Source organism: Hetaerina americana, unplaced genomic scaffold (assembly GCF_022747635.1).
Source record: "Hetaerina americana unplaced genomic scaffold, ioHetAmer1.1.p SCAF_8, whole genome shotgun sequence".
Taxonomy (NCBI): Eukaryota; Metazoa; Arthropoda; class Insecta; order Odonata; family Calopterygidae; genus Hetaerina; species Hetaerina americana.
In genome coordinates, this window is record NW_027287427.1 from 11,307,333 (window position 1) to 11,325,746 (window position 18,414).

General features: G+C 35.7%; 1 protein-coding gene across 1 annotated transcript; it reads left to right on the forward strand.

Annotated features, from left to right (window-relative positions):
• Positions 1-2,288: 2,288 nt before the first annotated feature.
• On the forward strand, positions 2,289-14,169 carry LOC139697736 (methyl farnesoate epoxidase-like). The gene is made up of 9 exons (XM_071596561.1): positions 2,289-2,516; positions 2,980-3,222; positions 3,395-3,564; positions 4,377-4,619; positions 7,001-7,115; positions 8,905-9,085; positions 9,749-9,875; positions 11,863-12,004; positions 13,255-14,169. The coding sequence occupies exons 1-9, from the start codon at positions 2,432-2,434 to the stop codon at positions 13,443-13,445; spliced, it is 1,497 nt and encodes a 498-aa protein (XP_071452662.1). The 5' UTR covers positions 2,289-2,431; the 3' UTR covers positions 13,446-14,169.
• The last annotated feature ends 4,245 nt before the right edge of the window (positions 14,170-18,414 follow it).

Here is an 18,414-nt window from a genome sequence, read left to right on the forward strand (position 1 = left end):
AAGGTCATTTGCGCCATAGGGGATGGATAGGAAAGGATGAAGGGTGGAGAGAAACCCGGCGTCGGCATTAGCCTACTCTTTACGAAAGGCGCCAGGGGTCCACAACGTCCCATCCGACGGACGGCGTACTCACTCAAAGTGCCCTCCACAAAGCACCTCAAGTAGGGATCGAGATACCTCTGAAAAATATTCAACACCGCCGGGATTTGAACCCGCGCCCTCAGGGTGGGAAGCCAGTACGTTAGCCCCCGCACCATCTCGATCCCCCCTTAGATTTAGATGTACCTGTATATAATATACTTACTTGTATGATGACTTGATTCTTTGGTAACATTTCAATCTTTAAAATTGTAATTCTACTACCTCTGTACAAACATTACTGTATCTATTCACCTTCTATCTTTTCTCTGCTATTCCTACTCCATTTTTTCTCATCTCATCTCCCAAGTAAAACATGGCTACTTCTTCACATCACAAATTTCTCCTGCCCCTCCTTCCTCACTGCATGTAATCCATTTACATTCTGTTTATTTTTTCCATTTTAATCTTAAGGTTTTTCAATTTTCCAGCTTGTAAAAGTCACAACATCTTTCATTCTCCAATTTATATTCTATTGATACTTTTTTGGCTGCTTCTGCCAGAGATGAGTGGGAAGTCATTTTACCTGTGGAACATTAAGGAAAAGAAGACGCCACCACTGTGTCTCACTGAAAATACTCTTATGGTCTTTAATACAGTGGTTCTCCATTGCCTTCTGTATTCCTCTGCTGTTAACCATAAAAGTTCCTCCAACTTTTAGAGGCAGCTTCCCACCTCGAAAGCAATAGAGCTCCTGTTCCTCCACATACTAATCCACAGCTTCATGGAGGTCCCTTGGTAGTGGAGAGACCCCTTATCATACTCCACTCAGTTGTCATAGCCTCAATAGTCAGAGGAAGCACCATGGGAAGGTGAGTTTGGCATTTATGAGGGAGAGGCTATTGGAGATGCATCTCTCTACTTAATCATACACTATACAACTACAACTCTAACTTAATCATAAGTTATTGTAATTGATGTACAAGTTGCACGTCAACTCCCTTGGGAAAGGCATTAGCTTGACTTGAATTTTCAGGTGGTCAGTATACATCACATAAAATCGTATATTATTAAACATTTCCTTGGTCTTATGGGAAAGAATGGTCATGGGAAAAATGCGTGAAGTGGCTTGTGAGGGAGAGAGGGGATGAGTCAAGAGGTGCTTTACATGGTATTGTACTAGGAGGCTGCAGGCAGACAGGCCCCCCTCCCTCGCCTATACTAATGCCCCTTTTTTTATACCAACCTCATCTTTCACCCACCAATGTGTTCCTATGCCCAACAGAAAATAACTACGGCCTCACACTAAAGTAAAATATCTACTCCAATGACTTATTCTTTTCTTTCTACAACAGAAAATTTACTGATTTCCTAGCCCTCGACTTCCGATTTAATTAAATTTAAACTCTCAGCATCTTCCCATGGAATAGCTCATCTAGTGGACTGCCTGATCTCAAGCAAAGTTCTCCTTTTAAATATTGGCAGTGTAAGTGCCTGTATGACCTCGTTCAGATATTACACCTTGACTAAAGTAATGCATAATTAACCACTAACAATTTAGCAATAACAGCTATTATAAAAGACTTAAGTGTTTCTATCATGCAAATTGTATTCTCTCACCAGCCTCTAGATTCTGGAAACTCCCCTGAATGTCTAACTAATGACTTAACTCCCTTAAACATTGGCAATACTAACTTTCTGTGAAAGGGCTAACGCAACATTATCAACTGAATAATGTGCCTTGATTGTTGTTTATCGGTATTTCCATGATGCTGAAAACCACATTTTGGAAATTTGACTTTTAAAATTACTATAATTTCGAAATACTGATTATTTCTCTTCCTTGGAAACAAGGGGCATCCTTGCACAACACTATTGTGCTTGCAGTAATAGACTGTATCAATATTGAAAACATAAAAATGATTAAGAGGTGGTTTAATTTTACGAGGGGATAGAGAATGAAACACCTGGGGGGCATGATATTTTTGCATTTCCCGGTAAAAATGTGCATACCAACCGACATTGAGCTGTATGTAAAATACAGATAAGTTTTTAACTAGACGTCAGTGTCAGATAATTTTAAACTAATCTTTATATTTTTGAAAAAATAAAAAGTAATGTCTAATTTGATGCCATATCTGACAATGTTGACAATTGTTGACAGAAAGAACAAACAAACCACTAACGAAATCTCCTGGTGGACGCGGTTTAATTCCACTGAATGTTTTATTGAACGCATGTTGGTTGTCGAAAGTGATATGTCGGCTCTGGTGTAAAGATATTTCCTCAATCTGCGATAAATTTACACTGATACAGATTTCTGAAGAAGGAAAAAATAATAATAGAGGCATCCATGGAGATATACGTTTTATTAGCGGTGATATCAGTACTAGTGTTGATTTTGTTGTCATCTAGAAAGCACTATAAATTTCCTCCAGGTAAGATTCACTGAATGCATTTTGTCGATATTTAAAGTTCTGTGGACATTCCATCTTTCCAAGAGCCTTAACTTAGCATTATTACTCTTTGATCGGAGTCATTTCACTATGCCTCAAATAGCTCATCGAATGACTACTTACATATATGTTGTTGCATGATTTACCGTTTCCCCAAAGTGAGACTTAAAATAAGGAAGATTAAATTCAATTGTGTTGCACAAATAGGAGCATGTTTTAATTATGAGGCCTATTTCTGTCTTGCACGTGTTCAGTGCTATTTAGATGAATATCCTCGAGGATAGTGTTTAATAATGTCAAATAGTAACTGACTTACTTTTAATGAGTCTTTTATCTTAAATCTTACTGCACTCCGTTATCTTAGAAATATTTTTCATTCATTATTTTGCCATGGAATAGGAGCGTTGACCTATCACCGAATTATGTCGCCTCGTTTTTTTACTAGGACCGCCTCGCTGGCCTATTATTGGTAATATATTGGAACTTCGCAAATGGGGCAGCTCTCCGCATTTGGTCCTGCAGAAAGTTTCAGAACGCTATGGTGAAATTGCTGGATTTTACTTGGGAAATAACCCTGTTGTTGTTATTTCTGGATTGGTTCCTATTCATGAAGTTTCCACGAGAGATGACTTTTGTGGAAGGCCGCCAAATCCTTACAATATGTTCAACGTGCATGGAGAAATTTTCGGTAACTATTCAATTTAAGAATATAGCGCATAGAATTAGTGTCGAGTTTCTTGGTATGCTGCAAAAACAAGAGAAACACTCTTCGGCGAGAATCAGTGATATATATTCATCTTGCGTTCCGATTTTAGTTTCCTTCAGAATATAGTTTATGTGGCATTTTCGATTTTTTGCAGGAATCACTACGTCATCAGGGCACAAATGGCTTCAACACCGGCAGTTTGCTGTTAAGCATTTGGCCAATGGATCAAAAGGACTCGAGGAAATTGTCCATGAAGAAATCAGATCTGTCCTGTCTGAAATGGAGCATTTGATTGATGGAAGTGATGAATCAAAAATCACACCAGTCAGTAATTTATGTTTTACATGTATATGTACTAAAAAATATTCTATTTTCATTCCTGGTTTCACAATGTTGCAAAGTTTTCTCGTACATCATGGCATAGCATGCTATATCTGAATCACATTGTAACATTTAAGAGGAAATATTAGCAGAATTGGATCATAGCAATTTTCCTATATTGAGGAATGACCTTTCCATGAATGTTAGTTTTTACGTTTATGTAGTATTCATTGTTTGAATGCCTTGTGGTTCGCTGCATGTATCCATTCTGTCAAAAGATGGACCATGATGTGTGTCATTGATTCTCTCCAGGAATTATTTTCTTGTTAAGCACTCATGCTGCTGAAATCTTGATTTTCAGCTCCAAACTTTGGGTTAGGTAAAGGTGGATATAAGGTCAATTTTATTGAATATCTTTAGCTCATTTCCCCCTCCCAATGAATTGTTCAGGATATGAAACTTATTTCCTTAGTGACTACAATGTCAATTAGCATGGCCTTGGATTTAATTCGTAACTAATAAGAATTTTTCCTTTCATACAGTCCTTCATGTCAATCTTAGACTTATTTGACAGAAAATTCAGTGAAAAAGAGAGTGAATTGAAATTATATCAATGCGGTTTGTAGTGGACTATTATAGCCAGTTATTAGCTTTTGGGAATCTTTCCTCGTATGCCTCTGACTTAGTGGGATTGTCGTAGGTTAAATAAAATCACAATACCTGAAGTGATTTTTGTATCATTAACAGTGGGATTGGGTATTATGGCTTCATCTAAGAAACATTTTGTTCTAACCGAGCTTAAACTTTGGTTACAGGTCCAGGATATTTTAGCCATGGCAAATCTGAACACCCTTCTGCACTTAATAATTGGTAAGCGGTTTGAATACTCTGATCCAACACTCAGGAAGCTGATGCACAATATCAGGAAAATCTGGAGTATTACAGATCCCTGTGGTGGACTGTTTGCAGTTTACCCATTGATCCCAAATAGTTTTTTCCAATCATCAAAAATTTCTGGTGTTAAAAAGCTGTACAATTGGTTGCAGTATTTTTTCCAGGTGAGTTTGTCAAGCATGAATCAGTAAGTTAGTAATTAGTGCCTCTTACAATTCCATCAAAAAAGAAATTAAATAAAGAATAAGAACAGAAGGACTGACTTGGTCACCTGGGGAAGAAGGAATACACATGAAAAAGATAATTTCTGAAAGCCATAGACAGAAGACATAAAGATAAAAGTTTGATTTTTTCCAGTGTTTACAAAATTATCAGGAGGAGCCTCTGGAGCATTGATACAATTTCTGAAAGCCATAGACAGAAGACATAAAGATAAAAGTTTGATTTTTTCCAGTGTTTACAAAATTATCAGGAGGAGCCTCTGGAGCATTGATACGCGTATAGTTTGTTTGATTGACTCCAAAGTTGAACACAATCTTGTCCCAGCATTTTAAACATTGTTAAGTGTTTTGTCACATGTTAAGCATTTTAATGTCTATAACAATTCCTCTTAATATGTTATAAAAGTGTTATTAATTTTGTGGGACAACTTTATTTCTGATAAAACGTCAAAAATTTAATTAAATGTAAGGAAAGCATGTATTTACAAATTTGGCGGTCAATCTGCATAGTATTCAAAACTATGGATTAAATGGCATCACAGTTTTACTGGACAAATAAGTGAAACCATAAAAATTGTTTTATTAGTTTACTTATTTCAAACCTGAATGTCTTGTATTCCTCATTTGAAGAGGATTGTCTGATTGAATTGAATCAGTCCCTTGAATTTTGACATGACAATAACATGTGTAGGCATTGCATGTACAATGTGGCAATGATTTTGGCTTGATTTTATTACATGATGTGAGATGTGAAGTAAGACTACTCCCCTTTTATGTAATGAAAGGTTAATCCATAGCTTTGCTGGAACAGTCGATTTGTCGTCCATTTGCATGAGATAATTAATAAGTTAATGGAATATGGGTTAACAAATCTTGCTCCAGTTGCCCCATGATTGAAATCCTTTTGAGTTCAAATGTATTTATTCACTTAATTTTCATCTTTTTCTGAGTGTTCCACAACTGTTCACCTGAAAGGATTGACATTTTCTAGTTCTAGAGCAACCTTGATTTTAAAGTACAGATCTCTTTCATTGGTAATGATCTATTCAATATGTTGTGTAATTGACCATTACATGTTTGTACATATAAATGGGAATGAAAGTGCAGATGAATATAACCAACATGAAATATGTTAATATACTCTCTTAAGTTTTCCAGATTATTGTTTTCTAAATGCTGCAAAACGTCTTACATAATATAGTGCACAATCCTGCATTTTGTCAAGTTTGTGCCCAAGGAATATGTACTCTAAATGCTAATAAAAACATATTTTCAGTTTGTGCTCCACTAATCTATATTAGAATTGCCCTCTTATGTTTTTGATTCAATGTATTAGTTTAAATGGCTTCTGAAGAATTTTAAATCTAGTCTAAATAAAAAGTGAACGGAATGAGCCAAACTCCCATGTGTTTTGAATCAAGTTTTCCATTCCAATCAAATAGATAGGGAGAGTAAAAACATTAGTTGGATTGAAAATGTTGGTGCTAATTTTCAAATCATGATTAAATTAAGATCGAAAAAATCACGTGTTTGTGAGCTTCAATTTTTTGTAAAAAGGACTTCCTTCTGCAGATTTCAGTAAGCAGCATTTCCAATAATACTCAACTTTTTCCTGAAATGTAAACCAACTATTGATTTGTAAATTGTACAGACTCTCCGGTTTCATTCAAATACTCTTGTAATGTTTTTTAGAAGTTGGCATCCATGACCTCCATGGAGATTGCCTTCAGCTAAGGGACATCAGGTCAATAACCTTGGAATAAGGATAAGCCTGGAATCACTCGTCTTTTGCAAAAATTCTGTAGGAATTGGGGATGGGAGCCTACTTTACGGCAGAATTTGGGAATTTGATATGTGAATCAGGAATTGTAATTCGAGATGAGAACAATGTTCATTTTGGTTGTGAAATCAATTTGCATTAGTCAAAGTAAATTGTGCACTTAGGTTCAGCAAAAATCAAAACTAGAGCCAGACTGACTTCAGTGATACTGAAAGCAACGAGATCATCCACAAAAGAATAACCAATCAATTCAAAACACTTTGGAGAAAAAGTGTGAATAAGGATGACATGATCATTGGGAAAACCTGGAGAAAGTTTAGAATGGGAATTCATCAAATGAGTGACCACTCTGTAATAGTTATATGTATTGTAAATTTGCTATACATAGGCATAGATTTTGTGTTGTTTTCAATTGCCTAGTAGACAGATTGTGTCTTTGCCTTTAAGCTTTACCCTTGGTGTTCATTGAATGCTTGCATAATTGTGCTCAGTAGCCAATGCTTGTGCCCTAATCATGGTATGTTTGATCATTGATGTCTTTCAGGAGGAGTTTGACCAACACAGGAAAAATTATGACAGTGGTGTTATTAAGGACTACATTGATGCATTTATATCTGAGATAAGTAATCAAGACAGTGATCCTGACACAACATTCACAGGTAATTAATTCAATTAATGTGTTCATGAATGCATAAGGTGGGCATTTTGATGGCTTGCATCCAAGTAGAAACTTAATTCATGGCATTTCTTACTACAGTTAACTTAGGGTGTAACATGGCATAACCTCATCTTGGCACATCTGTGGTGTTATGTGCTGAGGTGCTATTCAACTTTTCTTTTGATTGAAGTCATTATTAATATTCAACCCAAACATGGAACTATCTTTTTGTTATCTGTAGTTGAACCCTTTATTCACTTATTCCTTAGATTTTGGAAAAGTAATAGTCACCACCTGATGGTGGTGACTATTACTTCTCCAAAATTAAAGCATTCATGCCTCTTTGTGTTTTTTCTTCCCATATATGTTTATTCACTTGGGAAGTTCAACAATTACGGAGGTCTAGTAAAAGTGAGGAATGATTTTTATCCTACAAACACTAGGGGTGTAAGAAAAATTAAAGTTGACACAAGAATATTATTCAGAGCATGTAATAGTTAGGGTATGTGCAGTTATATAAATTTTTCTTTGGCTTGCGGTTTAAATTGCATGTTGTCAATCAATAATTTATGCATACTATTATTATTCTACCGGTTAAGGTAGGTTTTGGATGGGCACAGCTTATCCAACAGTAAAGTGACACATTTTCTTGCCTCTCCAAAGAAAACTCAGCATGATAACTGACAGTATTATAAACCGTTCTTCAATGCCACATACTTCCTTGCTATAGTGCATCAACTTTAAATAGTAAATTATAGGGTTTCATGATTATGTACAATGGAAAAGTGAACTCCTTCAGTCATTGATATAGAATGACCTTTTATATGATTCTGAGCATAACATCTGCTGAGACTGATTATATTAAATAATATTTCCTTCAGCCATAAAAGGGTTTTTACACCACTGAAAGTAAAAAGGGGGGAATTGAGATTTGAGTGGTGATGAACGGGGAAAATTAACCCCTCACCAATGATCAACTTTACATGGTATATCCCGATTAGGTTAACAAGGAAATAAATCCTGTTGCCAGGGACTGTATTTGGGAACTTACAAATACACATACAGTCACATTGGTTACCCCAGAGTAGTTTACGGGAAGTTTTTACCTTGCCAGGGATCAGCTCCGAAGACCGAAAAAGTTTCTGAAGGTATTAATTCAGACTCCAGAGACCTACTTGGGGGAATAATACTCTCATACCCTAACTCACTTAGGTATTACAGCAAAGCAATACCAACATTCAGCAATATAAAGTGAACAAAATACTGAATTACCTTATATTGTTGTCATCAAAGCACCATTGTTTCCCTAGTTTTTATGTTTTTTCCCCCTTCCTGCCTATTTTCCATTTGTTTCTTTCTTTTGACTGTAAGGCTTTATTCACTGCTATTTGCCGTGGTACGCAATTGTGAAAATCATCTCGGCTGCATATTCTTCAGTGTTCTTTACTTATCTCAATACTGTCTTGGAAGAACTTCACTTTTCTGCTATTTTTTAACACCCTGAATTCTATGTACTTGCTGTGCCATTCAATGCATTCCCAAAGTTATTTTCAAGCCATTGGGCAATGTACGGCTGTGGCATTTCATGTGCAAACATTCCTTGTACATGCATTCAAACCTTCTTCCCCAACCCAACCTTAGCATGTGCCTTTGATCATTCCTTCTCTGTATTTGTGAGAAATGGCCAAACGCAATTCAAATATAAAGTCAATGATTCACTTTCCTTATCCACTTTACTTTTATATCCATAGAGAAATTAAACTAAGTTTTATTATTCAAATTGATTTCAGAGAACCAGTTAATTGCTACTTGTTTTGAATTCCTGGCTGGTGGAACAATAACAACCCACAACACATTGTCATATGCTTTGCTGTACATGGTGTTGTATCCTGAAATCCAAAGTGCAGTGCAGGCTGAACTGGATGAAGTTGTTGGACCAAATCGCCTTCCAAACCTCGGAGATAGGCCCAAGTGAGAAATTCTTTTGTTTTTTCTTTCCATTCACTCTATAAGGTTTTATCTCGTCTTAAACTCATAGTTGTATTTCTTGAGTTTGGAATCTCTCTGCCTAATAGATGTATGTTCCTTCATGCACGTATTTATAAATGTCACTTAGGTCCATCCATTAACCACTTGATGTAATTTAGGTGGCCTTTTTGACAGCTCTACATTATGAAATTTGGTGGCCATTTAATCTTGCATCAATTTTAGTTTGGAACAATCCAAGGATGGACTCATAATTATGGTGAAGAATTAAAACAAAAATGAAAAATAAATGGAGATTATAATCAGATTGTTAGTTAAATGCTATTAATTAATTACTTCATTGCTCTGATGCTATTGATTGACTATCTCAAAATGCTCTACGATTGCAAAAATGTAAACAAAACATTGATTTGATGACTATAATGAGGTGTACAGTCATAACAAACTTAGTAATGATTTGGCATTTGTGTGAATGGTCTGAAAGGAGTCATTGAAAGGTTTGCAAATTGTGATACTTTAATATTTTTAACGAATATGTTTCTTTTTGTGCATGACATCTTTTTCAACCATTGTGAGTATGCTAAACTCGTCAGTCCAATTGTACCAAACAAATGTTTTTATTGTTAATGGAGGTCTTTTTATTTTCAGGTTGTGTTACACTGAGGCAACATTATTGGAAGTATTTCGGAAGAGTTGTGTCTTCCCCCTTGCAATCCCACATGCATCATTTGATCAAAAGGAGGATATTACATATCGGGAATATACCATACCCAAAGTACGTTCCTAACTCGTAAACAATCAAATTGTAAACTTTATATGAATAATGGACGGATGGGACTCAAGTTTCAAGTAGTGTATTTTTTCGACTGTCTAAAATTCATTATTCTTTAAATAACGGGAGGGAATTTCACAAGGATAATAGTGGGCTCTTTTAATTATTAATGATCTTACTCAATTTTTAACTTTTCGAAGAAATATGGCCTTGTGTTTCTCTAGTTTACTTCATTAAGGGGAAAATTTTTCATTTTGAATCTCATTACCATTTCGCATCTTTCTGTAATATATACTTCAGCATGCATGTGTGATAACCCTACTACATTGAGGAAATGTTAACATTTTTATTAGCTTGCTTGAATATTAATTTAAATTAAAAATCAGTTCCCATATGTTGGTGTAAAAATGTTTTCCGGGATTATTTTCATGAATTTTAAGTCCGTGAAAAACTTTAAACTTAAATTTAAGCCTTTCTTTATTTTTATTGCCTGAAGTAATTCTAACATTCACTGCTGAAATAATTGTTTTTCCGCGTACATTTAATATGATATATTTATTTTATTTCAGGTTTATGAAGCTCTATGTAACTATTTGCTGCCCAAAGACCACTTAAAACTATTGTTTATCTGTATAAAGTGATAAAAAGTTAGCCTTTCACTGCTTGAATGTAAATGACATGTTTTTTGGGGATATTGTAACCTGCCCACCCTGATATTACTTTGCAAACTAAGTGAATGCATATTAGAAACTAATAAAAGGGAAGAGACTAAAATTTGAATGACACAAACATGAAAACTTAACACAAAAATAAACAAAATAAAATTTATCGTTTTTGGTATTAGGCTACACAGATAATTACTCAAGGAATAAAAAGCTGCTGTTAGTGGAAGAATTTATTATTTAGGAAGGATAATCTGTGAGGACAGAAAATGCAAGGAGGAAATAATGAGATAACTGATACAGACAAGGTAGTCATTCCAGCAGAAGAACATTCTATTGACATCTGGAAACTCGTGTTTTGAAGTGAAGAAGCATTTTCTTGAAATATATCTGAATCAAACATTTAGTAGAATCGTGTTTCTCTAGAGCAATGAGGTAAGAAGAGAAGCAGCAGAGAGGAGAGGATTGGAAGCATTTTGAAGAATCAAATTAGTGCTCTGGGAGAAATATGGAGGTGAAATTGACTGATAAAAGAAAAACAAAGTTCCTATGAAGATTAAGAGTAGGGAGAAGGGTGATTAAAATTCTAAGAAGGGGATGGGAACCTTTTTGGATACATTTTGAGAGATAGTGGTTTGATGGAAGCAGTTGTCAAGAGAAAAGTATGTGGGGAGAACTGATGAGGGAGACCCTGGATGAGATACTTGAAACAATTAATAAAAAAAGAGAAGAAATTAATGGGCTGGCAGGAAGAGGTTTGCTGATATAAGGATGGAGTGAAGGAGTGCATCAAACCAATCTTAGGATTGAGGCCTTGATGACGGGCAATTCTGAAAGGTGCTGCCATGTATGCTAATAATCACTTTGTTTTCCCTCGTTAAAATACCTACTTTTTTTACTAAAAGTAGATGTTTTCTATAAGTATTGGCAAATACTACTAGTGGGCAGTCTACCATATGTTTTCAGCAGTTTTTAGAATCCTTTCCTTAGGGTGCAAAGTGCACAACAGCATATCCCTTGTATAGTACACTTCATAAATCCCTGCCAAATAAATTGCACAATGTCCCTAAGTTTCCTTTGAGTCTCACCCTTCTTTACCACCCTATTGTTTGTCTTCCCTTGTTGGCATTCCCCTTGGCCCATTGATTTCACACATATAGAACACAGTGACCCAGACTCATCCATAATCGGAATGTAACCTTGAGTTGTATTGGAATATAGATAGAATTTTCTAATTGAGAGATTAGAGAAAGTATATTTATTCGGCTTTTACAATCATTATATTTACATCGAACTGCATTCATGATATAGAATAATTTTTCTCTTAGAATGCTCGAGTGATTCTTAATATCCATGGCCTCCATCATGATCCTAAAGTTTGGAATGATCCAGCTAACTTTCGTCCAGCAAGATTCCTTGATGAAGAAGGGAAAGCAGTTGGGCATGATGGGCTGTTGCCATTTGGAATTGGTGAGTATTTTTCAGTTTCAAATAGTTACATTTAATTTTGTTTTTTGTCTCTCAATTGATGTAGTAGTAGTATTTAGGGGAGGCGACCAACGGCTGAGGTCATTTGCACCAAAGGGGATGGAAAGGGTGGAGAGAAACCCGGCATCGACATTAGCTTACTCTTTACGAAAGGCGCCAAGGGGTCCACAGCTTAGCATCCCATCCGACAGACGGTGTACTCACTCAAAGTGCCCACCACAAAACACCTCAAGTAGGGATCGAGATACCTCTAAAAAATATTCAACACCGCCGGGATCTCAATTGATTATGTAGACTGAGATTTAAGTTCTTGTTTGCTTGCATATGTTTCTGAATGGGTGGTCTATGTTTAGATAAATGTATAAGCTACCAACCAAGTGAGTTTACTAAGTGAGTAACCCTCCACAAGCTAAATGGTTGTATTCCTTGGATGTAGACCTATCAAAGGGGTGCAAACCTGACCTTTCAATGTGCACATTTAAAATGTGAACACTTGACAGCAGTGAATTTAGACCACAGTTACACTATATTTTGTTCTCTACGATAGTACATATTGTCCAAGCAGGATAGTAAATTCCGGTATTATTTTCATTATGGATTTGAAAGATTTTTATCCTTCTTTGCGAATGACTGCAATGCTGTGAAACTCTGATTGAAAACTGTACCTTCGTTCATTTACCTCTCAAGATGTTTTTTTGGTCCGACAAAAAGGCATACATTTTACGAAAGGTTTCTGAAGATATGAAACTGATGATTGTAAAACCAGATCCTCAAATAAGTACTTCACACACAGCCAAAAATACCTCCTTTTGGTAATGATGAAAGCAGAAGTTAATTTAAAATCTGAATGTAAACTGTCGTAGACAACATTTTTGTCATGATTTCAAAGGCAAAAGGTTTTGTACTCCCGCTGGAATCCAGCACCTTTGCAGTTGCCTCATTTAGGCTGAGTCACTGCATGGATTGCCTTATTTTGGTTTAGCTCTCCCCCCCCCCCCCCCCTGCTGTCTGACTGATGAGAATGAGACTACTAGAGGAAATTATTATTGATTCTGCCAGCCCAAGAGGCCATTTGAATGTTTGATATTGTGATACATGTGGCTGATGATGATATTGCTTGTGTGCTCATCATGCATGAAGTGTCGTGTCCAAGACCATATCAAATTGTGATTGCCTATTTGAAGAGAATTTCTTGGTAAAAGATTTGCATCTCACAGTGTTCGTATTTCCAGGGAAAAGATCCTGCATTGGAGAGGCAGTTGCCCATAGTACCTTGATTTTGTTCTTCTCTACCTTGATGCTGATGTACACCTTCAAGATACCAAGTGGTGAGACCATTCCTGCTGAAGATCCAGTGGGTCACTTCTTGCAGTCCCCGCAAAGATTTGCTGTGCAGATGGAATATAGGAACCAGAAGAAATGAATGCTTAAATGTCAGCATAAGTCTCTAAGTCCCTTGAATCAAATGATCAAATGTTAATATGAGATTCAAGGAGATGAAAAATTCTGAGTCCAGTTGATTGATGTGATTTCAATTGTAAGGTGGACATAGAATAATTGTGCCTTAAATAGAGCTTATTCTGATGAGATTATTTTTAAAATGAGTTTGCATACACGTTATTAAGCGTCTTTACATGGTTAACATGAGCTTCAAAAAACATTTAATGTCCACCTCTGTAAGTATTAAAATGCCAAAGTATATCAGAGGTTCCACATTACTGCAGGGATTTTCTTATAAGTCACTGCATTTAGTCATTGCTTCAGCTTCAAGAAAATCCTTGAATACCAAAGTTAATCAGGGATCTCTAGGATATTGTATTTATTCTTCTCAGTATAATATGTTCCCATTCATCATTGTTTGATAACCTAGTATGTGCCATGTGCATTTATGCATACTATATTTGTTACTTTCATCACCTTACTGAAGGTGATGGCATATTGGCAGGTATTTCTTCGTGTTATATGATCTGATTTATACTGTTTTTGTAGTGGGTATTTATTCATAATTATTATTTTTAATTTATTAAGGTGTTGATATGGCCTTTGATTCACATATCACTCACTGTCTAAATTATTTCTGTAGTATTAAGAACTGAACTGTTGCATTTAGAAATCATTGCCTTGAATAAATTTGATGAGCAAAGTTATTTATTTATTATTTCGGAATATCTCTGAGATTCCTCTGAATACATGTTTGCTAGCTGCCCAGATGTGTACAGATGCAAATGCGGTGTGAGGGGAATAAGTGTAAGAGGAGGGGGAAAGTTTGAGGGATGTGGTAGTTTTAAGAGTAATCAAGTTTCAAGTTTAGAATGTTGTCCATTAGGAGGGAGGATTTTCTTTCCAATGCCACTTCTATGGAAAACCTCTCATCACCATCCCATTCCATGCACTTGCATTATCTCCTTGACACTGCTTGTGGTTCTTTTTCATCATTGAGAATAGTTGACCTGAAATGGTTTGTTTATTAATATATCTATTGGCACAGTGAATATGACAGATTTTGTTCTGAAGTGGGGATGCATTTTGTCAAATGCAGTAATAGGGTGGTCAGCCTTTCAATTAATAAACTTTGAAAACCTGGAATGGGAAAAATATTGAAAAAAATCCTTGAGCTGAGTAGTGAAACCCTAAATTTTGAAGAATTAATGTTATTGCAAAGGAAACACTTGGTTTTTCCACATAAAATATTTATTCACGACCTAGGTTTCGACGCTCAGCGTCATCTTCAGGTGAAATACAGGCCAAAATCTTTCTATATATAACAGAAGGAATGGGGAGGTGGGGGGGGTGTGTATGGATGTAAGACTACTTCCTTGACTCCTCCTTCTCAGTAATACCCCAATCCCGCTCCTTTCCCTCCCCCACCATCGCCTCTTCCGTTCTTACATCCATACACACCCCCCCCACCTCCCCATTCCTTCTGTTATATATAGAAAGATTTTGGCCTGTATTTCACCTGAAGATGACGCTGAGCGTCGAAACCTAGGTCGTGAATAAATATTTTATGTGGAAAAACCAAGTGTTTCCTTTGCAATATGTATCGTTTCCACAAAGTGACGCCTGAAGCTATCTCCTGAATTAATGTTATTTTACTGGAAAATAGATAGTGAAAAGTGGAAGGAAAAATAGCTTAATCAGTAAATTTGAATTTAATGTGAACTACTAATCTATTGATTTTTTTAGACTCTCAACATTCAATGTATTATGGTATACTCTGCAAGAAGTTAAAGAATTTTGCATCATATCAGCGTGCAATTAAGGACCATTTGTGCAGTTATCAGGCTAATTGAATGTTAAAATAAATTTTTTAAATGATTTTTCTAAATGTTATTGCTGGCACAGGTTACCTGGGTTGTTTTTATTAAAAGCCCTATTTTAAAAGACTGGGGAAGAGTGAACTAATATTTGCTGAGGCTATGATGAATAGTGTATCACCATTTGGTCTTTCAAAAATGATTGGTAGTGTATACATTGGGTCAAGACGATGAGACTGATATTACATCACCTTAAACTTCATTAAGGCAAGCACATATCAATATGATGGCCATTATCCACACCCTCTTGAGCCCATGACCTTAGGGTTAGCTTATAAAAAATATTAATGTCTGATACACTAATTCTATTACAAATGTGTACTTCATATTCTACACAAAATATCAAAAGAGGAAATAAAGTTCCCTGGGTGAATATCTATGAATGCCTGAGTAATGTATTCTTACCCATGACCAAAGAAAAAAATGAATGAGTAACACTCACTAATCATTTCATCACAAAAACAATCTAATTCTGCTTTGTCTTCAGATTGTGTGGATTCCTTGGACGTGTAATAACTTGGTAGGAGCATGAAAGCCTGGTAAGGAGATTATGTACTATAAATCTTTAGAAATACTTTACAGTGAGAAAATATTTTTTCAATTAAAAAAATAAAAGCCAGGACCAAATACACTTTTCTACATAATTGCTGATGTTCTAATCCATCAACCTCTTAGCAATATTTACTGCTTAATGTTTGTAGTTTTCTTGAGATCTCGTACATCAAGGCTGAACTCATCTGGCAACAAGGCCATCCCTTCCCTTGCATAATTTAGGATAATGACTCTAATCAACGACTCATGTAATTGGTATTTAAGATAGCCACTTGTGTAGCTAGTGGGAGGTCTCTTGATCCCATCACCTGCAATTAATATGATTTTATATGGAAATAATTACAAATAAAATTAAAATATATATTTCAGTGATGTTATTATGCCCATTGTGTGGCACTATAAATTTCATTTCTATAGAATAGCTCGGTGCAGGCTAATATACCATAGGATTTTAAATAGTGGTCAAATTAGCTATATGGTATTTGAACTGGAAATAATTATTTAGAAGTTTCCCATTAAAATAAGTAGTCCTTCATATACTTTTGGTTATATATTGAAATATTTGCCAATTTCTGTGGTACTAAGAGGCTTTGTCAGTACCTTATAATTTTAAATATTTTAGCAACAAAAAAAAACTGAATAGTTGATTCAATCAAAACTTCTAGTCACCTTTATGCATGCCCAGAAGATGGGAAGGATAGCGGAAGGCCCAAATGGAGCAGCACTCCAAACGATTTTGCTGCTCTTCGCAGGTCAGCCAATGGATTGATTACAGGATGACTTTGCAAAAATGGTGCTAAATGATCTTTTCTAAAAAATAAGGTGGTCTTCATAAATGATTTTCAGTGGAAGTCTTTAAGGAATGTGATTGCAAGTAAAAGCAAACCAATGCACCCTCATGAATTTCTGAGTTTATGAGGAAAAATAACACTCCTCTGCATTTTTTAAATCCTGCTGTTGGTCAAGATAGTAGATGGAAGGGAAGTTATATGCCATGTCAATCAAATTGGAACAATAAAGCTATTTATTTGTTCAAAATGGAAGACCCATAGCAATTTGCATCCAGTGCAAAAAAAATTAATGCTGCACTGAACATTATTTGAAAACTATATATATATTATAGGGAGGATGGTTGGATAGGCATATCTCACCATCCACTAAGTAAGAGAAAGGTTTTAGGGCTACAATTGCTATTGCATGGTAAATAATGTTTCTGTTGATAACTCTGTGCAATAACTAATGTGCTTGGGGGTCTGCTCTCTTATTTTTGCTTTGATTTGGATTAGATTGCTTTTATTTGGAAGGACACCCATTATTGTCTGACAGTAATTTAGTATTTGTTTGTGGACATGTAAGTGTCAAATGTCTTTCAGTGTTAATGCTTACGTTGCCAGAGAGGAAACACATGTTTTACACCTGTGTGAGGTGAAATGGAGGGATAGCAGAGAATACTGGAGTGATAGTTCTGGAATAATATTAAGCAGTGGGGAAGAGAGTCAGTGAGAGGTGGCATTAATACCAAACAAAAAGGTAGGAAGAAGCATTGTTAACAAGGAGAAAAGGACTGGCAGTACATTATTAATAGTTGTGAAAGCTAAATAAACGAATTTGGAAATTGTTCAGGACCACATGTTACTGAGCAACCATAGAGAGGAAGAAGTATTCTATCAGTTAGACTATACTATATAATGGTGGGTGTTTCTGAAGGGAAACATCTGATAGTGAAGGCGGATTCAAGCGGGATGGTAGGCAAAGACATGGTAGTGAGGCCGAGGGTTACGATTTGGGGACAAGAAATGACCAGGGAGAAAAAGCGTTAGAATTGAAGATATTAACACATTTGTCATGGTTAAGTGTCAATCCACATTTTGTGCAGGATTTCGATACACAATCTAGTTTTCTTGCTAGTATTAAGCAATCCTTTCACCCAGATATCTCCCTATAAATAACTTTGTCATCCGTGAACATCCTAATCTTACTTTTCACATCCCAGTTCAAGTCGTTAACAAACATTAAGAAGAGCAAAATCCTGATCACATTACACTGATTAACAATTTTCATTTTCTTCAAGAACAAGGACAAAACTTATGAGATAGATCCAAATATGACTTCATTAGTTTCAGTGCAATTCCCTCAATACCATAATATTCTAGCTTTGTTAGTAATATTGAATGATCAACACAGTCGAAAGCCTTACTAAAATCACATAGTGTTATAGAGACTCCTCTTCAAATGCATTAATGGCATAATTAACTATGGACTCTACTGCCAAAATTGTAGATTTCCCAGATCGAAAGCCATACTGTGATTTGGAAAAGAGATAATTTGACTCATAAAAATTACAGATTTAATCTTTCATAATAGCTTCAAAAATTTTACCAAAAACTGGGACTATGGAAATGGGGCGATAGTTAACTAAATCATCTCTATCACCTTTCTTATAAACAGGTACTGTTTTGGAATATTTTAGAGCTGTTGGAAAATCTCCTGTCTCAAAACATAAGTTGACTAACATAGCTAATG

Bases quoted from the DNA above. Each gene is read 5' to 3' on its own strand.
- LOC139697736 (XM_071596561.1), top strand. From the start codon at position 2,432: ATGGAGATATACGTTTTATTAGCGGTGATATCAGTACTAGTGTTGATT. The intron at 4,620-7,000 runs GTGAGTTTGTCA...GATGTCTTTCAG, and splicing joins GGTTGCAGTATTTTTTCCAG to GAGGAGTTTGACCAACACAG. The intron at 9,086-9,748 runs GTGAGAAATTCT...TTTTATTTTCAG, and splicing joins AACCTCGGAGATAGGCCCAA to GTTGTGTTACACTGAGGCAA.